The sequence below is a fragment of the Cryptomeria japonica genome, chromosome 6, assembly GCF_030272615.1.
Source record: "Cryptomeria japonica chromosome 6, Sugi_1.0, whole genome shotgun sequence".
Taxonomy (NCBI): domain Eukaryota; kingdom Viridiplantae; phylum Streptophyta; class Pinopsida; order Cupressales; family Cupressaceae; genus Cryptomeria; species Cryptomeria japonica.
Window position 1 is genome coordinate 677,074,994 of NC_081410.1, and position 24,501 is coordinate 677,099,494.

General features: G+C 36.6%; 1 protein-coding gene across 1 annotated transcript in view; it reads left to right on the plus strand.

Moving 5' to 3' along the window:
* The window catches only part of LOC131044305 (casein kinase II subunit alpha-2), a 71,870-nt gene extending 49,020 nt beyond the window's left edge, over positions 1–22,850 (plus strand). The window contains exons 7-10 of the mRNA XM_057977603.2: positions 20,021–20,103; positions 20,228–20,291; positions 20,440–20,508; positions 22,488–22,850. Of these exons, the coding sequence (XP_057833586.1) occupies positions 20,021–20,103; positions 20,228–20,291; positions 20,440–20,508; positions 22,488–22,547 (276 nt within the window). The 3' untranslated portion in view covers positions 22,548–22,850. The remainder of the gene's footprint in view (positions 1–20,020; positions 20,104–20,227; positions 20,292–20,439; positions 20,509–22,487) is intronic.
* The last annotated feature ends 1,651 nt before the right edge of the window (positions 22,851–24,501 follow it).

Genomic DNA, 24,501 nt, shown 5'->3' on the forward strand with positions numbered 1-24,501 from the left:
GGCAGGAGATAAAAATTCAGAAGTGAGTCCAAGACAAGCCAAGCCTTCATTCTCTCTCCGAATTAAGATGAAAAACGGGATTGGTCTACTCAGCCAAGAAGTTGGCAACTTTTCAGTGTTCACAAATACGACGAGTGAAAATGGTATCATTAAAAGATTTGCAAAGAGCTAGAGCATCACCCAACAAACTACCATTTTCGAGATTCGATGCACCATTTTATATAGACCTTGAATTACTACTAAAGAATCGCCTACCACTACAATATTTCTGCGTCCCATTTGGAAGCCAAAGAAAGACTAACTAGGATTACCTCCAGTTTGATTTTATCATTTGTTTTCTGACCTCAGAAAGAAAGAAGCTCTTTTAAAGATTTGACCATAAAATTTCTAATAACAATTCTAGCCCCTGCTATAACTGGATTTTTGTCATGCTCCTGCTTAGGAACCACAGCTCTTAAAAACTGGATCACGGCATTTTTAGTAAATAAAACTTGGACGATGTAATCATAAAAGAATAGCGATTCAATGAAAGAGTCGATCAAGGTTAAATGGACAGTGATTTCCAATAACATCCAAATAAAAAAGCAATGAAAAGTCATGGCATTAATTATGAATAGAGCTAACTCTTGCAAAGAACAAAAACATTGAAGAGGTGTGACTCCCTCCAAATAGAAGATATAAGAGGGAGAACAAATCATTTGGGAGAGGCATCAATTGAGAAATCAATTCACAATCAATTCTGTGTTGAGACATGGACCAGCTAGGACTTGAACCTAGGACCTTCCATACGCTGCTGGAGTGCTCTACCACTGAGCTACTGGCCCCTCTTGGACCAATCCATCGTCGGTCCGGGTGTGGCTTATTTCCAACACCAACACCCCCCCTTAAGCCAGACCTCTCGTGTGCTTGGGGCTCCTAGCTTGGGCCTGGCTCTGATACCATGTTGAGACATGGACCAGCTAGGACTCAAACCTAGGACCTTCCATACGCTGCTGGAGTGCTCTACCACTGAGCTACTGGCCCCTCTTGGACCAATCCATCGTCGGTCCGGGTGTGGCTTATATCCAACACCAACATTCTGAATATAAATTCAGAAATATAATTCAAAAAGTAAATTAAAGCAGAACTCTTTTATTAAAGCATTCAAGGATTATCCAAGGGTTGATAGATCAAGTTATTGGTTTCGAATTCTAGGTTGTATATGGCTATTTGAAAATCGAAAGGACGAAGCCCCATCGGGGCTCACGAGTGTCGGAAGGACGACAACCTTTTCATGCTTTTACCGAGTTTGGATATAAATCTTGCTCGAGGAGGATGAAAACTCTCCAAGGTGGGCTAAAGGTTGGAAGGTCAACAATCCTTTTTTGCCCTTGACTATTAAAATAATATTGTAATATTGATATAATGGCCATCTTAGTCATTTAGTTAGTATTTAGAAACTTTTGTTTATGTCTTTTGTCTTTAGTTAGTTTTAAGAAGTTTCCTTTCTATCTTTCGTGTTTCTATTTTCAATCCTTTCTTTTATGGAAAGATCGTCTTGTGATTTTCTATATAAGAAGTATTCTTCTCCTTAATTAATTACACCATTTAATTATCATTTCATGGTATCAAAGCTTAGGTTCTTTTTTGGCAAAAGTTCTTAGTAAAAATATTCGTGGGTATTCTGATTTTTTTCCACAAAAAATCATGGATGGGTTTTACTTAATTTTTTTCACAAAAATTAGGTAGTTTTATTTCTGTTTACTACAAGTGATGGCCGCAAGTAAAGTTTTTGAACAGACTGGGGGGTTTTGTACAATATTCTTCTCAAAAGTCGTGGATGGGTTTTTTGATTTTTCTCCACAAAAAATCATGGAGGGTTTTGCATGATTTTCTATTAAAAAATTGTGGTTCATTTTTTTCACGATTTTCTCACACAAAAATCATGGGTTCTTTCTCTGCTAGAAGGTTTTCTGATTTTTTGTATATTTTCCACAAAAAATCATGAAAAGTGTTGTTGTTTTTTGATTTTTGTCCAAAAAAATTATGATAATTTTTTTTTGTGCAAGTTTTGAGAAGCTGATCTCGGTGTCTTTGGATAAAGGGAGGGATGGTGTTGTTACCCAACATCATGTTGGAAGGATTGTGGTAGAAGGATTATGGCAAACTTGGTCATATCCAAAAGTGTTGCAAAACCAGGGAGGGTCTCGACAGCAGGTTCATGTCGCAGTGCATTCTGAGGAGAAGGGGGCAACCTTCTATGCATTCATGGCCAAATGACCTACAAATTATGTCACATCTTCTGTAGGGTATTGTTGGTGTACGTTTTATCATTCACCGAACACTTCGAATAAAATTTCAAGGACACTCTACCCTCTCTTGAACAAAATCACTGTGCCAAGATTGCAAATTTGGGTTTTTTGATTTTTGAAAATAAAAAAAATCATGATTATTTTTTTTGTGCAAGTTTTGAGAAGCTGATCTCGGTGTCTTTGGATAAAGAGAGTGATGGCGTTGTTACCCAACATTATGTTGAAAGGATTGTGGTAGAAGGATTATGGCAAACTTGGTCATATCCAAAAGTTCTGCAAAACTAGGGAGGGTCTTGACAGAAGGTTCATGTCGCAGAGCGTTTTGAGGAGAAGGGGGAAGCCTTCTATGCATTCGTGGCCAAATGACCTACAAATTACGTCACATCTTTTGTAGGGTAGTGTTGGTGTATGTTTTATCATTCACCGAACACAAAATAAAATGTTAAGGACACTCTACCCTCTCTTGAACAAAATCATTACGTGTGCCAAGATTGCAAAGAAAGACCACACGACGACAAGGTTTATATGTTCGAATGAGCGACTTTATGTGGGATAATTTCCTTGGTTATGTATGCTGAAATACAAGGGGGACTTACGCTCAATTGATATCATTCAAAAGCTAGGACTTAGAGAAATTTAACAATATAAGCTCTCTTCTTTGCAATTTCAAATTTAAAAAAAAGGACAAAAGGATAGGGGTTTAGAAGTTCTATACTACTAAGAACTTGGGAGACGGTAAAGATTGGGTGAAACCTATCAACAAGACTTTGCTTCGCCACACTAAGGACAACTAGACAAAGTAAGTGCAATCTTCTGAGGTTGTGCTTGAGATTTTCAGACTACGAATGATACCATCCAACGAACAATATTCATCCAAAGTAGAAGTTAAACACCCACGATATAAGCTCAGGCTAACTTTACAGATTGAATAAAAACCATCTATTCAAAGAAAGTATGAGCAATAGTTTCACCAATCTGTACTATCAAATCCTTCATTCATTTAACAACTTTGAAAACAATTTTACTCTAAACAAAACTATTCTATGTTGAAGAAAGATATGCAACCATGCAACCATGTGATAATAATAAGGCTTCAAAGCAAATTGCAAATGAACTTATATTATCAAAATAGCTCTAAGCAACAATTTCATAAATCTCTCCACACGACAAAATGAGAAAATGAGAGTTTATATAGAGTTTGAGGAAACAAATGAAAGGCCGAGATTGATCTAAGATCAACGGCTGAGATCAAGACACAGCAACCCTAGATAGAGTCTCCCAAAATAACACCAGAGACAAATGCATGCTAGACAAGTGGCGTGAAGAGCTATCTCCTAGGAAGGCAAATCCCTATCCTCCCGAGTGGCAGTGTGTTCAATGAAGTTGGACACGATCGGACCGACCTCTTTCATGATGACATGTGGCAGCATATTGATCCCGTATTCCCAACTGTCCAAGTCGTCTGCATAAGCGGCAAATGCAATCTCCCATTCCAACTCCTGTTTTTGGAAGGCATTCTGCATGGACAAGAAATCCAATACCTTGGTCAAATTTTGCTTCAGGATTGGTCTAGTGACAGTGAAATTTTTTTCGAGTTCTGCATTTTGAGATTTTCCAGCCGCATATCATTTTCTCGGATGGTCTCCTTTTCAAGCAAATCGACAGTTACAATGAAGATTTTGCTTTGTATTTCTTTAATTTGCTCTTTGGCCTTAATACTATCAGCCTTCACCCTCTCCAGGACTTTGCTTTGTGCAACCAATGCCCAATGCCATGTGTTGAAATCATATGCAGCTCCTGCTGCAATTATCTTTCCATCAATCAAATACTGTTTGGGAATCCCTTTCAACACTAAGGCACGAGATAATTTTGTCTTGAACATCATGAAGGTTAGCCCATGCTTCTGCCATGCTCGCAATTCTGGAGAGCAAAGAGGAAGTCCAGCCATATGTCAGCATCAATTTGTCCATGAATGTGGCTGCTTCTTCTCTTTTGCTTGCCATCCATTCTTTAGCCTCTCTTGCTGTCACTTTTTCTTCTTCAAAATTTTCAATTGCTTCTTGCGAGGGACTCAAAAGTGGAGGAGTTGCTGCATCGCCTTGGTTAAGTGGCTTGGTCAAGTGTTGAATGTATTCCTTCAGGCGCTCAATTTCCTTCTTATAGTCTCTTTTCTTTCCTATCTCCTTTTCCAATCTTGCCTTCATAGAAGTGACTAAATTGTTTAAGTTTTCCATCTCTTAACCCTTTGTAGTTGGTCCAAAGTTGATGGTAGTGATCTCATATTCCTGAGGAGTAATATCCTCCTTTGCTTTGTTCACATTTGGTACAACAATTTGGACTGTATGACACCCTATCTCATCTCTCTAGATTGTGGAAAATTTCTTGGCCGACTTCTTTGTAGCAACCTTATCTAATCTAGCCAGGAAATCGGCCGTGTCATCTTCTTCTTGGACTTCCATTGGTGCTTTTACTTTCAACCTTTCTTTCAACCAATTAGGAATCGTAGGCTACTCAATACCTCTCTCTTCCTGATCAATCTCTTCACATGGAATATCCTAACCTCCTCGAAGAGCGGAAATCATTCCCTCCTGAAATTCATCGCCTAGAATATCCATTTCATTTTTTGATTCAAGTATCTCGGTGCCTGTAGGAGATGGAGGTTCTTCTTCTTCCTACTAGACTAATCCAATATTTCCCTCATGGATTGGAGAAGGAATCTTCAATAATCATTAGGCTGTCCAAATTCCTAGACGTAGCAGAATGGGATGGCTCTGATCTCTGCTTCTTTTGAGCAAGTTCCTCATTCACGACTTCCTTCCCCTTTGACCTTTAAGGGTCATCAACTGCTTCCTTCCTTTTTCTTGAATTGATGCTTTCGATTGGCTTGACACTTTGAGATGCCCCTTCATTTGAAGAGTATGATTCCATGGCGCCCATTAAGTTGTAAGTGAGAGTCACACCTCTTCGCTTCAGCACTTGGACTTGCTAGTCAACCCACCATTGCGAATACTTAACCACTGGCTACATCAAGGTGGTTAGATCCGCTAGTTCTGGTTCTGACCATCTCACAAAAGAAAGAGGCCAATTTTCATCAAAGCGCGACTGAGTGTATTCTCCATCATCCTGCAATTGATCAGGCACATGGAAGAGCTCGGTTGTTCTGATCAAGCTTACAGGCAATCTAGACCATAGTCTTTTCTTGACTTCAAACTCGTCCGTAACATTTGCCCAAAAATCCTCCAGATCAATTCTATGCCTGTACCTTTCTCCATTTACTGATCCAATGTGGTTGTGTGGATCGAAATCAGCCTTGGATCGATAAAATGTGAATGGAAACCATTGCATTTCCAATTTGGCACTCTCAGCTCCCTGTGCTGTTGGGCAAGACTCCAACATATTCCCAATGATAAATGGAAAGGAAATGACCGCCTTTTGCTTTGTTCTTTGGAAGCCTTGATATGTTTGCAATTGTCTAAGGACTTCGAGCAAGATCATTCTATTGGTTGGATAAATCGGAAGCCGATAAGGACATCCGGTAAATCTCTGGACTCTTATGTTTGTGAATCTTGGAAACTGAATAAACCAGGATCCATACTTGCTTATCAAACTCTTGGCTTCCTGAGTGAGCCTTTGATGGGTTCTTCCTTGCAATGTTCTGGTGATATACATCAAGAATGCATCATTTACCTGCTTGAAGTGGGCCTTCTCACTTAGCTGCAACTGCAGATAACAATCATAAGATTTAAATTCATTCTCGCCATTGCCTACTATGCCCTTGCAAATCAGTCCTGTGTATCTATAGTTTCTTGCTAGTAAGTAGATGATGTAGGAGCTCATGTAAAAGGACTTCGTCCTTTCTAAAATTTTCAGCTGTTCGTTCAGGTTGTCGCTGATTATCCTGGACCAATTGAACATTTTAACTCCAGAGGTGATCTCATCAATAAAATAATACATCCATGTTTCGAATGGCGCACCCTGAGGGCTGCCTATTGCTCTGTTCAGTAACAAAATGATGTCACCATATTCCTCCTTGAAGTCTATGCGGAATAATTTCTTTGGCACTTTCTTGAGATTGGGTCTTGGCTTTTCCAGCCACAACTTATTAACATTTGTTGTGCAAAGTTCAGGCTGATCTTCATAAAGTCTTTTAGCTTCTTCCTTAGTTTTATATGAAGTCCGGTTATAACTCGGAATCTTGAATGCTTCTTGAATGGCTAATTCTCCGAGATGAGCCAATACTCTCCCATCTGGCGCAACGATTTCTCTCTCTTGGGCATTGTAGTGTATGGCACATTCAACCATAAGCTCAACACATTCCATAGCTGGTGGAAATGCAGCTGCTTGGACGACACCATTTCTCATCATCCGGCAAGCAATAGGTGTTGGCAAAAATCCATCTTGCCCACACATTCTCCTTTTGAAATCTTTGAAGTCCACATGCCTGAGGTTGGTGTTTGTAACATTTTTCCATTTGGAATTAATTTTTGATTTAGGCTGCACCCCTTTGCTAGCGAACTTCATCTAGGCTTTCCTTGAAGGTCCTCCTTTAGTTGTCATCAACTTTTGACTGATTTTGGTTAAAGTTTTGCCTTCAATTCTGAGAATTTTGTCTTTAACTCAGAAAAATCACTTTATTCTTTGGAAATTATGTCCTTCAACTTAGAAATTTCACTTTATTCTCTGTCCTCCACTTAGAAAATTTACTTTGTCTTTAGAAATTCTCCTTCAAAAATCTATCTTTCATAACCTTGGGAGAAAAAAACACCTTTGCACTTCAATCTTCAACTTGAGAATGAATTGAAAAGGACAAGTCAAATTGATATAGAGCTGGAGAAGTTCGACCCTTTTAGCAACTTCATGTTTCTATTTAGATTCGTCAAACTTGGACTTGTTTTATTTCTTCTGAAATGGAAACCTAATCTTCCCTTTGAGCGAGTTGGCATAGAATCTTCTAGATCCTTCTTGAGTTCGAAATTTCCTAAGTGTGAATTTAAAAAAAAATAAAAAAATTCAAGTGTTGAGAATTTTTCCAAGTGTGGGATTTTTGAATATTTCTCTTAACTTTTCCAAAGCTTAACCTTTATCCATGGTGAATTTATTCATGCGTTGAGACACTTTCTCATGCTTTGGTGGACTTGGCGCATCATTATGCCATTTTGTTCTAGGCGAACTTCTTATTTTCCAAGCCATTTGCCATTGATGGCATGGCTAACTTCATTTGAACATTGTTTTTTTACTTTGGCGAACTTCACCTTGGGCTAACCACCTTCACATTCCCTCCTAGGCGGACTTCATAACACCTTGGAGATTGTCCACTCTAACCTTGGGCAGAGTCTAATATGCCTTGGACATACAACCTTGCTTGAGGATGGCGGATTTTGAGGGTGTTGTGGTGGACTTTGTCTTTGTTTTGCCATGTGCAAGGTGAACTTTTGCAATTGTTTTGCCATCTTGGCCTAGGCGGACTTTAACTTCTTTATGCCATCTTTGCTTATTGCTTAGGCAGACTGTAACACTTCTTGGACCTTTTAGCCTTGGCGGGCTTGGCGAGTTCTCTGCCATTTTTCCTTTCTAGCTGGGCGGACTTTGTGGTTTGCTTGCCATTCTTGCTTATTGCTTGGTGGACTTCATCATTAGCATGCCAAAAGGTGGGCGGACTTTGCACATCCTTTGCCATCTTCCCCCTATTCTTTCCTTGGTGGACTTTGTCCTGGTTTGGACATGGCTAGGGTGGACTTCACCTGTCTTAGGCCATTTCGCATACAAAGCATGGCGGACTTTCAGAGTCATTGGACATTCCTTGAGGGTGGACTTTAGCCTTGGCTTGCCATGGCGGACTTTGTGGCTTCTAAGACAAGTTTGCAAGTGCCTAGGCGGACTTTGGCAATGTTTGACCATGTTGAGTTTAGCCTTGGCGGACTTGGCTATGCCTTGGACAATCAACCTTGCCTGAGGATGGCGGACTTTGAGAGTGTTCTGCCATGGCGGACTTGGCACTTACCTCGCCATCTCACCTTTGGCATGGCGAACTTCATGTTTGGCTAGACACTTTGAATTTCTTCCATTGCTGTCTCCATTCGAACTTGTCTTTGGCATAGATATTTAGTAGATTTTCTTGTTTATTTGGAACATCTGGAACAAAACCCCCGTCTAGAGATTTCACCCTGCTTTTTTATACTTGGAGACATAAATTTTTGATTCTGAAGATAGGAATGTTGTTGCCATGACTTGAGGGACCTAATCCTAGGTCAACTTTCAAAAAAGCAGAAAAGCAGGACAAAAAAGCTGCTTCCCAGATTGGTCCCAAGTTCCAAAAATAAAAAAAGCAAAAAAGAAGAATCCCACAAAAATAGGTGTCAAAATTGACCCTAATCAATTGCGATCTTCGTCCTTTGAGCCTTCTAAGCACTCCCGTGACGTCCAGACACAATTCACAAGCTAGGGACAAAATCCTTGGTATTTTCACTATTGAGTTAGGGACGAAACCCCCTAATTCAGCAGATTTGCAAAGTATTTTCAGTGAATTCATAATTTGATCAACTTTGGGTATTGTGCTATGATTTATTGACCTGAATATTATTATAAATTCTTAATCTTTGATAAAACTATTATCATATTTTGAGTGAATATTATTGTTTGAAAGAATATCCCAAAAAGGGACATTGCAATTGGTATTAGAGCTTTGATATTGCCAGCTTGACGATAAAAAAAAAAGTATATGCAGTTGAGCCAAAGACCTTAAAGAGCCTTGGAAAGAGGAAGGGGAAAACTAGAAACAAGTAGCAACCTAATACAAGGTAATCAAATGGGTGATCAAGATGGAAATCAAGTAAATGAATTGAAAGCTTATTATAGAGAGACAAGAACTAAAAACACAATTGCTTCTCCAATCAATTCAAAACATGAATAATACGATCAGTTCTCTTAAGCCTAACCAAACCAATGGAAGAGATGTTAATTTAAACCATTCCGAGAATAAGAATTGGACTCCATTGAGATTTTCACCTAGAGTAACAAGGCCTACATTCTTATTAAGAGTGGAGCAATTGCGAGAAGAAGAACCCAACATGGCAGCAAATTACATTTCTGAATGTGTGAAAGCTTATTCAAGAATTGATCTTGACCTTAGAAGACATTCCATTTAGAGAATATTGTAATGCAAGGTCAAGAATATGCCTAAGAGAAGGAAGGCATCCCAATGAAGATTTATGACAAAGGATAAGTAAGATGACACTTCCCACTTTTGATGGTTAGGGAAAGAGCATTGCTTGATGATGGATCCAAAAACTAGATACCCATATTTCTCTTAGTCCTATGACGAAAGACAAAGTTATATTATTTGCCATTCTTAATGTAGAGGGAATAGCTCATGAATGGTGGCATCATAGACTAATCACATAGGGGCATCATATCATTGTCACATACGATGACTTTACATAAAAACTCATAGAAAGGTTTGATAGGAAGAACTCGAAGATGCATTTTGAAGAGTTAATACGACTAAGGCAACAAGGTATCGTGGAAGAATATGGAACAAAATTTCAAAGAATATTCATCATGATGCTCGATATTACCAAAGATAGACACGTTTTTATTTATTGAAGGTCTCTTCGAATCACTTAGAGGCTTGGTTTGAGCTTTTGAACCATCATCTCTATAGGATGCTATTCGGAGGGCTCTATATTTACAAGACTCAACACTTAAAAACAAGAGCTATCCCAAGAATATACCATTGGGTTCACACAAGCAACCCTTTGTCAAGGACAATTGGAAACCAAAAGAATCACCTCCTCACTCCAATGAGGAGGAAGAATCCTTGAGTGAGTTTTGAATGAAGAAATAATATTTTAATTTTAGAGAACCATGAAAGTTAGGTCATCAATGCTCCAAGAAGGGACAAATCTGCCACATATAAGCAATAACAGAGGACGAATATGAAGATGGAGAATTTGAACCTGAAAGGAAGAAGCGGAAACAAGATTATGAACAGTTTGCAAGTGGCACATTGACCACAATTTCAAGGGCACCCAAGTATCACCCCTTTAGAATTTGTAGTGTCTTACAAGGGCAAAGAGTGACTGTCTTAGTGTATAGCGGTGCTACACATAAATTTGTTGATGAAGGTTTAGTAATAAGGATGAAATTAAAATCAATGTAGTTATGGCGGATGGATGTGGTTTTGAGTATTCAGTGGTTACATTCTTTAGGTAGTTATTATCAAGATTTCCAAAAGATGGAACTATATTTCCAACACAATGGCAAGAAAGTAATTCTACAAGGTCTGTTAGATGGATCTACAAGGGTGGTGTGATCAAAATTATGGAGAGAGCTTTTAGACATGGGCAAGTAGAGTGGGCGACACGATGCATTATCTTTGATAGATCCTTGTCGAAGGGAGGAAAGCTAGACATGCTGATATTCAGTCTATCTTCGACAATTGTAAGGGAGTTTTTAGCAATATTCCACTTGGAAAATCTCCTAAGAGGGGTTTTGAGCATACCATTGAACTAGGAGGAACAAAACCTGTCATTACCACACCTTACAGCCACCTAAAGAGATATAAGGAGGAAATTGAGAAAACAATTGAGTTACTTGAGATGGGCATATACAACCTAGCGCTAGCCCTTTTGCTTGTTTTGTGGTATTGGTGAAGAAGAAAGATGGCACTATGAGGATGTTTGTGGATCATAGGATTATTAATAAAAAACTATCAAGAACTGATGCCCCATCCCTAGGGTTGATGAACTAATAGATGAACCTCATGGTGCAATATACTTTTGTAAGATTGACTTACGTTTTGGATATCATCAAATAAGGATGAGTAGGTGTCATTTTGGGCATTTTGAATTTCTAGACTTACCATTGGACTAATTAATGCCCCAACTACATTTCAATCTTGCATGAACCACATATTAAGAAATCAGTTAAGGAAATTTCTTTTGGTGTTTGACGATATTTTGATTTATAGTAAAACTTGGGAGGATCACTTAAGGCATATTAATGAAGTATTGGGGATACTTGAGCAATAATCAGTATTTGCCTAAGCATTCAAATGTGAATTTAGATTGGCTGAAATTTTGTATTTGGGGCACAAGATCTATAGCCAAGGGGTTAGTGTGGATGAAAAAAAAAATCAAGACAATATTAGATTGGTTACGACCAAAGACTATAACTCATTTAAGGTGATTTTTAGGGCTTTGTAGTTATTATAAATGATTTGGCCCATTGACATATTTGACTAAGAAAGTTTCTTTTTCCCAGAGCAAGGATGCCCAATAAGCTTTTGACAAGCTCAATGAAATAATGAGTTTTCGTCAATTTTTAGCCATTCTAGATTTCTCTCTTCCATTTGTGTTAGAATGTGATGCTTCAAGGGAAGGTATTAGAGCTGTATTAATGCAAAATAAACACCCAATAGCTTTTGAGAGTCACAAGCTTAAGGAGATGGAAAGGAATTATTCTATTTATGACAAAGAAATGCTTGCTATTATTTATGGTCTAGCTAAGTTTCGACAATACCTAGTTTGTGGAAGATTTATTGTCAAGACCAACCATAATAGTCTAATATTCTTTTTGAACCAAAATGATCTAACTGATAGACAACAGATGTGGCTTAGCAATTTGCAAGGCTATGACTTTAATGTTGAGTATATGAAGGGAAAGAATAATGTTGTAGCTGATGCTTTATCGCGAAGACCTCACCTATGTTCTATGATGGACATCTTTGTGGATTGGAAAAATTCAATAATGTGGAATGTGCCAAGGATGCATTGGCAAATGATATATTGGAAGGGAAATCAAAAGAGGATAAGTACAACATGGTGGAGGAGCTCAATCTCTACTAAAAATATATCTCATCCTAGTATCGAAATTGAAAGAAAAGATTGTGAGGGCATACCACGATACTCAAGTAGCAGTTCATCAAGGCTACTATAAAACAAACAAGAAAGGGAAAGATTTTCTTGGAAATGCCTCAAAGGAGATATTTTGAAGCATATTAGGGAATGCATGGTTTGTTAAAGAAGCAGGGTGGAGCAATAATTTCCAAATGGTTTTGTTACAACCTTTATCAATACCAAATAAAAAATGGGAGAGCATTTCCATGACTTCATAACAATGCTTCTAAAAGTACAAGGAAAGGATTGTATATTTGTGGTGGTGGATAGGCTAATTAAGTATTCTCATTTTCATGCAATATCTTCTGAATATAGAGCACCCTAAATAGCCGACTTATACTTTAGACAAATCTTCAAACTACATGGGTTACCCATAAACATCATTAGTGACAGAGTTAGTAGATTCCTTAGTTTATTTTGGCAGGATTTCTATAAGGTGGCAAGAATATAACTTACCTCAAGCACAAGCTATCACTCAAAAATTGATGGGCAAACCAAAATTGTAAATAAGTGGCTTGAAATATTTATGGAATCATGTCACAAGATAGCAAACAACATGGGTCAAATGGCTACATCTCGAAGAATATTGTTACAATTCTACTCATTATATGTCAAAAGGAATGAGTCTTTTCAAGGCACTATATGGATACAAGGCAGTATCATTTGGAGATTTAATTCTTATACATAGCAGAGTCCTTGGAGCAAGAGACTTGGTGCAACAAAGAGTAGATATTTTAAACACACTCAAAGACAACTTGTATTACACCCAAAATCAACAAAAAATGTATGCTGATTGTCAAAGATTTGGAAGAACATTTGAAGTTGGAAACATAGCCTTCTTAATGTTGGCAACCTTATAAACAATCCTCTATCAAGCAAAGTGGAGTTGAGAAACTCAAGCCATGATTCAATGGGCCTTATAAGATTATATGAACGATCAACGATGTTGCTTATGAATTGGAGTTACTAGTGAACAATGAAATTAATAATGTCTTTCACATATCTTGCCTCAAGAAGGTGCTAGGACTTGAGTTATTCATGCTTGATGACGATGAAAAATTAATTTTGGAAACTAAGGCCATGATTGACATGAGAGAAAATAAATTTAGAAATAAGGTTTGTCCAAAATATTTGGTTAAATGGACAAATTTGCTTATGGAGGACGCCACTTGGGAAGGGCGAACTGTCACCTAGGAACCACAACCCATAAAAACTAGATCACGACATTTTTAATGAATAGAACTTGGTTGATGTAAATATAAAACGATAGCGATTCAATAGATTAGTTGATGAAGGTTAAAGGAGCATTAATTTACAATAACATACATAAAAAAATTACTAAAAGTCACGGAAGCGAAAAGAGGTAACTCGTACAAAGAACAAAAAGTTACGACTCCCTTCAAATAAAAGATAGAAGAAGGTACCTCTTTTTGTAAAGCATTCAAGGACTATCCAAGGAGTGACTTGTCAATCCATCACAAAATATTAATCGAATTGTCTAGCAATTGCATCAGGGTATTATTTTTTAATTTTTAGGTAGTATTTGCAAATCAAAAGGATGAAATCCCTTCCGGGCTCATGATTATTGGAAGGATCCTTTGATGGTTTTACCAAGTTTGGATTGAAATCTTGGACAAGGAGTACGAAAACCCTCCAAGGTTGGCTAAGGGTTGGAAGGATGACAATCTATTCATGCCCTTGACAAGCTAGGGATATCCTTGGTATTGCCATTGTTGAGTTAAGGACAAAACCCTCTAATTTAGCAGATGTGCAAAGTATTTTCGAAGAATTATGATGTGATCAACTTTGGATATTGTGCTATGATTTATTGATTTGAATATTGATCAATTGAAGTATTTATATTTTGAGTGAATATTATTGCTTTAAAGAATATCCCAAAAAGGGACATTACAATTTTGTCTAGAATAAGCATCAAAATTAAGTTCGATAAAGAAGCCTTGAGGAGGTTTTAGCTTAGATGATCATTTTCTAACCAGCTACTTGTTTATCACCCCATTAATGAGAGAATGCATAGATATTATTGGAGTTCATATTTTGTTGTTATAGTCTTTTTTCTTGTTTTAGAGCTTAGAAGTCAAACTAGAAGAGAAAAAGGAGAAAAAGTCAAACTAATAACTTTTTTCGTGCATTGTCACTATATAGATAATTTCAAAAGCATTAGCTCCTTAAGGAGATTCTGCTGAGGCTATTTAATCAGTCGAAGGGTACCATCTATTATCCTTCACGTCTTCCCCGAAGGCATACCAAAAGGTTAGAGAATTGGAAGAACACATTCATTTCTAGGAGGTACCCTCCCGTTTCAAGGAGAATAAGGCAACTAAACAATAGATAATAAAGAGGCAAGTGGATTGATACAAAAGTGTTACACAAACAATTCTATTTAAGCTAGATGTAGAGGGAAGATACATGTTGGAACTGAAGTTAACTTTCTAGACACACGAAGTTGAGAACAAGATCAATACCCAAGTACCTCATCAAATGGAAGTATTTTTTGTTCGAAGTTGTCATGCCCCGCCTAAGGCTTATACAAATCACAGCATTAAAAGTGAACGGCTAAAGCAATAAGAAACTGACCTAGGATTTAAGTGCAAATAATAAAAGATGCTCATTAGATAACAATAGGCCGACTCCTTTGTTAAATGCAAATTAACATTACCTTAATATTTGTCTTTGAGCCAACTTTTTTTGGTATATAAGTAAAGTTACTAAATCCTATTCTGGCGGACCCCAAAATGTTCCAAAGCTGTGTATAAATAAAGTTTAAATCACACAAGTTTTAAAAAAAGGTAAGGGAATTATCCTTAAGAGCAGCAATTCCATAAGAAGGAAACAATTATGATATGTAGCAATCAATATTGAAGAAGCAGTGATTATTTTTACAAGGCAGTGATGCATTAACAAGGCAGGGATTATTAAGGCAGTGATAGAGGTTGATAAGGCAGCGATAGTCAAGTAGAGAGAACAGCGAGATTCACATAAGACAACATTAAGTTAAGAGTTATTAACAAAGTGATGTCACCTTTTGTGAGAAGTCGTCCTTCCCTTGAATCAACACCTCCCTTCCTTGCAATCGCCTCTTCCTATAGAGATACGAGGAAATAAAATGGAACAGATTGTAAAGCATTTGTATTTTGATCAGGATAAGATAATCGAAAAAGAGAATTTGTGATAAGAGATATACGTTTGAATATGGGCAGCTGATCAGGTTGTCATAAGACAAATAGCAGTCTTGTGCATTAACAAGTGTCAATATGCAATATAGATAGTGATGATCTTCTATTCTTTAGTATATCTTTTTCCAAGATATTAGTATGTCTTGTAAATTTATTATGTTTCTTAATTAACAACTAAGTTTTTCTATTCTTTATTCCTATAATCAATCATTACGGGAATGGAGGTAAATGGATTGGGGGAGAGGTAGTAGATAGGGTTCCCTTGAATTAAGGAGGCCACCCCAAGGGATGGAATCATCAAGGATGGATGTTCCTGACACTTGTGGGCCAAGGGATGAGTTGTCTTAGTTGGATGCTGCATGCTCTTGGGCTTAATTGGACTGAACAGTCTTCCTCAATGATCTGGGTTCACTCGAATTAAGCAGGCCACCCCAAGGGTTGGAATCATCAGAGGTGGATGGTCCTACTACTTATGGGCCAAGGGGTGAGTTGTCTTAGTTGGATGCTGCGCACTTTTGGGGTTAACAGATTTTGAGCACCCCTTATGGCTTTCCTCTCCAAACCCTACTATGGTTGATTTAGGGGAATGGACTATTGATGCTTGATTTCTTAGATCAACAAGTTGCATGGTTTATCTAAGAAGGTTAACATGATTTTTTTTTATAATCCAGGTCATTTACAAATATTTTGCTCATACGAGCATCAACTTGAGACCATTATATGACACTAATATTTGCTCATATCGAGCAACCACAACCATGACACTAATACTAGCTCATTTCGAGCAACCACACGAGAATCAACCTGTGGAAGACCAAGAGTCACAAATTAGAATCCACTTATTAGAAGCCACCATTAGCTCATTATGAGCAACCACACTAGAATCAACCTATGGAAGACCAAGAGTCACATATTAGAATCCACTTATTAGAAACCACCTAGAAGCCAACTGTGGAAGACTAAGAGTCACAACTTTGAATTCCACATTAGATGTCCCTTTGGGATTTGAACTTTGATCTCCACAATGAGAACTCAATGCTTTAACCGATAGAACACAACCCCTTGGACAAGGTTAAGATGATTTTTGACATATATATGCATTTATATTTGTTGTTGGATTCCTAACCCTAATAGAAATTAATAGTCTTATGATTATATTTCAAGTATTACCTAACATGGTTGCACGACCTCAACCAGGATTTATATTGATAACTATATTACATTCCTTATTTCAATTGAATTTGTAATTTTAGGACAAGATTCAGGATCATCCTAGAAGGGGACATTACAAAAATTGCCTAATGGAAAGATGAAGATTTTATGCAGAAGCATCCGTGATTGATTAGAGTTGAGGATAACACTTTTGTAAATGGGTGGGGGGCATGATATGTGCCTAATCGTGTAGTATGTATTGGATTATGAGTGCTTGTGTTTAATTCTTAAATAAGTTATATAATCATTATTATAGTTATATATGTTGAATTGATGATTTAACTCCACATCTCCCATCAAATATCTACAAACAAAATACTTGTCACAAATGAAGATCAAGCAATATAGATTTGCTTGACGATCTGAGAATGCATACACTTGAATGAACGATGACAATGAATGATCAATCCTTACAGAAAGTAGATAAAAACCCTAGATCTAAAATCCAAATGAGGATTAAATTAGACTTTGACAATTGTCCTCATCCTATGCAATGAGGCAACATGACTTATATTTAGCTCAATCTAATAATAGAAAAAACACTTTTATGTTCCGCTTAAGTGAATAAAGGAGACCTAATTAAAGAATGACGACTAATTAGTCAATTAGGCAATTAACCTGCTATTTTAACACTCCCCTCCCCCTTAACATTATCTTAGGGAGAAGCTAAAAATCTAATGATGAATGTGAGGATGGACGCATGAATGGATGGTTCTTGACTACAATCCTTGATTAGGTACCCATGCACAAACAAATTCAATCTCTTATAACCGAAGAAAATTAGAAAACCTCATGGGACAAAATTCCTCTCCAAAAGAGAGAAAAGAGAAATAAAAGCATACATGTCTGAAAAGAATGTAGGATTCAACATGTCCCCCAAGTACTGCTTCGATCATATAAGTACAATCAGGAGCCTCCTATAGGAAAGAAAAGAAGAGACGACGAATCCCAGCCGTAAGGTAGGAGCTACTATGCGAATAATGAATTTTTGAAGAAGAATGCTGATGCTGATCTAAGATCGGCAAACAATGTCCTCCCCTTAGGAAGAAACAAATCCAATGGCAAAGGTAGAAGCAACTCCGTGGAAAGAGATGGAGAAAAGGCTTCATGATGTGGGCCATGGAAAATTGCTTGATGGTCCATATGTCTTAATAAAAAATGGCAAATCAAATGAAACAAACCCAAACAACTATGAAGATACTTGTAGAACAACCTCCAAAGGCAATGATAAAGTCATGAGAGGTGGGCTATAGCTGTCACTGGAGAGGAAGTGAATATCCTCAAGCATGTTCCCAATGTCCGCAATGTGTGACTCTAACTTTGTGATGTTTGGTGAAAAGTCATCCTATAAAGTTGGAACTGGAAGACAACAAACATCTTGCTAAACTAAATTGATCTTTGAAAATGCAGGAGGTGGAAGCTTGATACAAGTCTCATGAGCCAAGGTGGATGATGGAAGTACACAGGTTTAAGTGACCAAATGTCTCCTTAGATTTTTGATCTATTGTAGATGCATGATAGTGTGAACCAGTAATGGAATTACAAGCTCATCCAGATTAAAATGATAAGGCACACAATCGAGAGGCATGATCAATTGTCCCAACTGCAAGACTCTATCTTCTATGTAGGTCTCCGAGAAACACTAAATAGGTGTGAACTTTACTGTCTTTTCTGCCTTACTGTGTGTAATATGATAGATGAAAAGTAGATTGGAAGATAATGAACACAAAGTACAGCATGAAATGTGCCATCATCAACATCTATAGATCCTTTGTTAGTAACACTCGTATAAGTGTTATTCCCCATTAGAACATGTCATGATGTGCAAGGCTCATATGAAGACAACATACATAGAGATGAAGGCATATGCTAAGAGGCTCCTGAATTATGAAGCCATTGGTTGGATTCAGGGCTGGTGGATGCAAAGTGAGCATGGCCTTTCATCTTGTTGGGTCCACGTGCTATAGTAGCTGACCCAGATTGTCCAGGTGCTTAGGTGGAGAAAGAGGATTTACTAGATGGGGGCAACTGAATATGATTCTTTTGTAGAATTTGCTTTAGCTCATTAATATGCTTTGCATAATATTGATGCTTATAATGTCTTGACTTTTTGTAATAAGCACATTTTGGTTGATCCTTCTTAGATGAGTCCCCCTTAGAGGAGGAAGAAGAATCTGAGGTATCTTGTGAATGTGATTCCTTTCCTTGCTCATTAGACTTGGGATCCTTGTGTTTTTGTTTCTCGCCTTTGCCATTTGAAGCTTTTTGATCTCTAGTGCCTTGTGTTGCAACAAGAGCCTGTTGTGTAAAGTCTTCAATAAGCCCATCTATACCAACTTTGCTTGTTCCCTAGTGAGTGATGAAGCAAAACCATCACGTGAAAGCATAGTGAATCTGGTACCAAGTACATCTCTAATGGCATAAATGATAGACACAAAAAATGATTAGTTAGGACTAAGCTTGGCATGTATAGAAAGAATCAATTGAGAGACTTCTTTGTTATTACTACATTGGTATAACTGCAATTTGAGAGACTTGAGTTTGGTGAAGAATCAAAATTTGTAGGATTCAAGCCAATAAGCTCATTCTCCAACTGAAATCCCCTCAAGGTATCTAGTTCCCAAGAAAGGACTCCAAATTGAGTGGGTGTGGTGCAAGATTCAAGATGAAAAAGAATATTAGGAGATAGACATGCATTCCCAAAAGACTCATCACACCTATTGAACCACTTTATCTTCTTTGCAGCTCTCGCAGGCTCAAGTTCTGTACCCATGTTCACACTATACAACCTTTGTTTCTTCAAGTGTATATCCATTTGTTTTTTCGATCCAGAATGGTTGTATTGTTTGGGCTTATAGATGTGGGTTGGATCAAATGATGATTTGCATGAAAAAGTACAAAAATTGAAGAGAAACAATAGTATAGATCCTCACGATGCAAAACAATTCCCTTGTCCCCCAAAAATTGACTTGATTTGCATGTTTTCCAACAAAAGAACCAAAAAAGCAAAACTTGAGATTTGATGAAAATAACAGGTACTCGGTAATTTTTTTTTGGAAAAATAGGCTTAAGATTTGTGAAGAGGGCCGAATAAGCTTTCCAATGCTGCAATATTCGTGACAATTTGATAATCTAGGCAAAAATTATGAGCCTATGAGTGGAAACTGCTAGATCTGACTTTATAGGCTTGTTACATTGACCAGGGGCAGAATTTAGAAAAATCAGCTACACCATTGGATATTTATAGTTTCATTCAATTTTATATTTATTGTACTCCTAGTCTGCTTGCTAATCCTGGTAAATGATGGATATTAATCAATTGTAAGGCTCTCAAATATAAATTTGTATATATAATTTACAGCATATGACTGGACTGAGTAGGAATTGGCAAGCACTCCGTAATTTGTAGTTATTTCATTTCTTCCAGGTTCTTGGTACAGATGAATTAAATGCCTACCTGAACAAGTACCGCTTGGAGTTAGATCCACACCTTGAGGCTCTTGTTGGAAGGTATTCCATGCATATTTTCATTTTTGCATTTGTATTCAGTTATGGTGTGATCATATTGTTTACATAATTGTTCTTAACTGCTATCACCATATTTTTTTTTAATTTTGAGCCATTCTTCCTTCAGGCATAGTAGGAAACCTTGGTCAAAATTCATTAATTCTGACAATCAGCATCTGGTTTCTCCTGAGGTTTGGAGTTTTATGCTTTAAGAAATTTGATATCCAGTTTGTACTGTTCTCATTACAAAACAAATGTACTAAAAGTATCTACATTCTCTAGGTATACAGAGTTTGTTATTTACATTATATGATTTTTAAGTATTCTTTATGTTTGCAGGCTCTTGATTTTCTAGATAAGCTTCTTCGTTATGATCATCAAGAAAGGTTTACTGCAAGAGAAGCTATGGTAGTATTCTTTTGTCTTTTATGGCAATGCATTTGAATGCATATATGCAAGAGTTTTATCTGATCAGAAGTTCCTGGTAAAATTGAAAAATGTGAAACAGTGAAAATGCTTATTTTTAGACTCCACCATTGTTTTGTTATTATACTTAATTCTTTAAAGCATGTTTATTTGTGCGGTTTTGTTATATATGCAGGGACTTTGTATTCAGTTATGAATTTATAATATGTAGCACTAACTTTAGAGGCTGCTTCAAATCTACACTTGTTCTTGCCACCTTGGTTCACTACTTTAGAGGCCACTTTGAATGTGTTACCTGGGTCAATATTATTTAAGTCTTGAGACAGCTGGGTCTATACTCAAAGAGACAAGGAAATGGAAATATTTATAGAGGAGAAGAAATATGCACAGTTTGTGTCCCAAGTCACACTATCATGGAAAAGAAAGACTTTGTAGCCTAAATTGGAACCAAAGAGATTTCAAAGCAGACTGACAGTGACAAATCCTGATACAGCTGGGGTTCCAACTGCGTCTGACATCCTGTAAATTTCATCTCAAGGAGAAGAATCTAATTATCACATGCTCCAGATTCCCTTCAGATCCTTGAATCAAGAAATATGTAGTATTGCAAACAGCACTTCCGCTGTGGAAAATGGGTGCTTATACTGCAACAGATCTTTGTTGTAGTAGTACTGTCCCTATTTACATGTCTGCCATTAGTATCTCTGACAATGTAGCTGACGCATCAAAAACCACTTATGATTTTAGATTAATTATTCCCTTAGCTCCGATTGCCATCTCCACAATAGAAATATTGCAACAGATCTTTGCTGTAGTAGTACTGTCCCTATGAGTGCTTATACTGCAATAGATCTTTGCTGTAGTTGTCCTCTCTATTACTTGTCTGCCATTAGTGTCTCTGCTAATGTAGCTGACACATCAAAAACCATCTCTCACGATTTTAGATTAATTATTCCCTTAGCTCTGATCACCACCTCCACAATACAAATATCGTAAGAGGCAATTGGTAAACCTCTGCATGGTCAACTTTTAGAGTTAGCAAAAGTACCTGTGTTTGTTTGTTACATATCCAATAATAGCAGAGTACTCTAGCAATAGGAACCCATTTCCAGTTGGGATGGTTCAAATTCATAACTAAACAATCTTTTGCTCATCTACAAAGCTCCTGAAGCTGCACAATTCAAGTCCGAACTGATAGAGCTCCTGTTACCACCTGCTGGTTGACTCTAGGGGAAGAGGGAGATTATCAGCAAAATAAACATGGAGAACTTGACACTGGTTGTGAAGATTAATCTCCATAATCTGATTGTGAAGCTAGCTTACATATAACTTACACATAAGTGTCCCTTTCAAATGACTTTCTTGACTCGTGTTCACTCTTTTTGTTATTAAAAACTCAATTTCCATGTTTAATTGGTTCTTATATCATTTTCTGATTCACTAGTTCCTTTGTTTTTATCATCTGCACACAATAATATTTATGTTTTTGTGCTTCCTTTCTTTCCATATTTTGTTTTTCTAGTATATACTTGCAATGTTGCTTGTCATCTTTTCTTAAGATACAATGTCAGATCTTAATTAGTAGGATTTGATGGCCCGTCTTTAAATTATCACGTGTATATATTTTTTACTTACATTATTACTGAATTCTGTGTTGGGCCTTTAGGTTACATAATCTTGAGGTTTCCAGGAAATGTGTATCATCGATATAGTTGGAGCCAGTAGAGTCCAAGTTGAAGTTATTTGGTTTCTAAAAACAGTTTTTTCCTCAAGATTTATTGTGAAGATATTTTAGCTTCCAATCTGTTCAAGCTCCTATGATTCTAAGAGTCAACTGCCACATGAAATTGGTTGACAATTTCATTTTTCCAAAATTATGAGTATTTTAGAATGTGACAAGAAACAAATTGCGTTAGCACTGGCTAAGTTTATTGTTTTACTAATTTTCTTCTGACTTGCAGGCCCATCCGTACTTCAATCAGGTCAGAGCTACAGAGGCAAGCAGAGTCCGCACTCAATAAGATTAGTTGAAGATATTTCGATTTCAGGTTTCTGAGTTCAGTTGTCCAATGAGAAGTGGAAGATTTGCTGCATGCTTTGTATGATAGTTTGGAAGGCGTCTCTTAATGGCCATCATTTCCGTATAGTGTATTTTTGTGATATGAAAAATGACATTATTATTTTGTGCTGCTATGTATTACTCTAGTGAGTTATCTATTAGGTCTGGTGTCTCTTTTGCTTTCTATGGGGAACTGCACTTCTTTGTTTTCCACAAAGTTTTGAGAAATTGCGAACATTCTATATTATATTTCTTTGTACTCTAATGATTTTGTTAGCCTTTTCTAATCATTAAGGAGGGTTCTTCTCCTTCCCCATATGCTTGTTCTTTGTATACATCTTCACTGCTTTCGGTGTTCCACTAAGTTCTGGAATTATTACGTTTTTATTTTATGATGGATTTCGGAACATGGATGAATGCTTACTTTCTATCAAAATTTAACAGAAAGTGAGAAATAATATTGATTTAGGATTGTGCAATTTTTTTAACAAAATACACTTTAATTTTCAAATTCGGTGACCTTGCCATCCATGACAAACTCCTTTTTATCACTTAAATGAGTTTTAATTACTACAAATACTTTGCTAGGATATTTTGATCATACCTCAAGTACTGAACATCTTTATGCCTGTAATATTTAGATAAAATACATGAGTATAACTGGAATTTAAAGGGAATCCTTGGTTCCTTCTTGTGCCATGATTACGTGATTGAATTTCTCATAAAATGCAAAAACAATTGTTCTATTTTTTAGTGATTTTCTCTAATTCTGTAATTCAAGCTCCATGAACCCATTTCCATTCAATTATGGAATTTCTTCAAGTGCTTGTATTGGATCAATTTATTTGATCTGTTTGTCAAGTGCAATCTAGAAAGTTTTAAATTGCTCCTTATAAAATCATGTCATGACCCCACATTTTGTAATTATTTATACCTTCCATTTATAAGAAATGATTCATTATTTAATAATTACGCTCTAATTATTAAATTAACGTTACCATAAAATATTATTAAAAATATAATTATTAATACATAATTTTTTAATATATAATGGGTGCTACAAAATAATAAATATAAAATACACTTTGCAACAAATATTTATTAAAACTCTAATTAATATGAATCATTGTTAACTATTAAATTAATGACAAATATTAATAAATAACTATTAATATTAATGGTGCTTAATGCTTAAAAAGATCGCACTGGGTATTACCATATTCCCAAAGGTCGTAACCCAAGACGATGGACAGTATAAGGTGCAGATGTGACTTTAAGCAAGTCACGTCTCTTCTAAAGGGGCGTGACTTTGTATCTTTGCTTCCCATGGATATTTATGTGCGTGTTGGCATCCCATCAAAGTGAGGAGGTCGGAGGTTAGAGAGGAAAGGAAACGTAAGGAGAATAGAACGCAAGGGTGATAAAACACAACAAGGACAACGCAGGGAGAAATAAACTCAGGCAGAGACGGGGCCGAGGGTTAACTTGGGTCCAAAAGGGATTGAGCGCAGGAGTCCAGGTAAGACCGGTGGCCTTTGAGATTTATTTCATAGTAAAAGTGAAAACATTAATTCAGACAGAAAGTATATAGGGTGTAATTGTTGAATAATAGTGTAAAGTTTTTATTAAATACATCATATAATATATAAAAGGTAGACAAATGTTATAATTAATATAAAAATTATATATATATATATATATATATATATATATATATATATATATATATATATATATATATATGATTGCACAATATGAGTAAATGATCATGAATGAACAAGTCAGTAAATAGTTAAATAAATGAACTGATTAATAAATCACAACTCCTGATTAAGGAAATAACATCATTATGTAATTAAGGGTTAATAGATATAATATGCATTACTACTAAATTATGAATAATATGGATAAAGCCA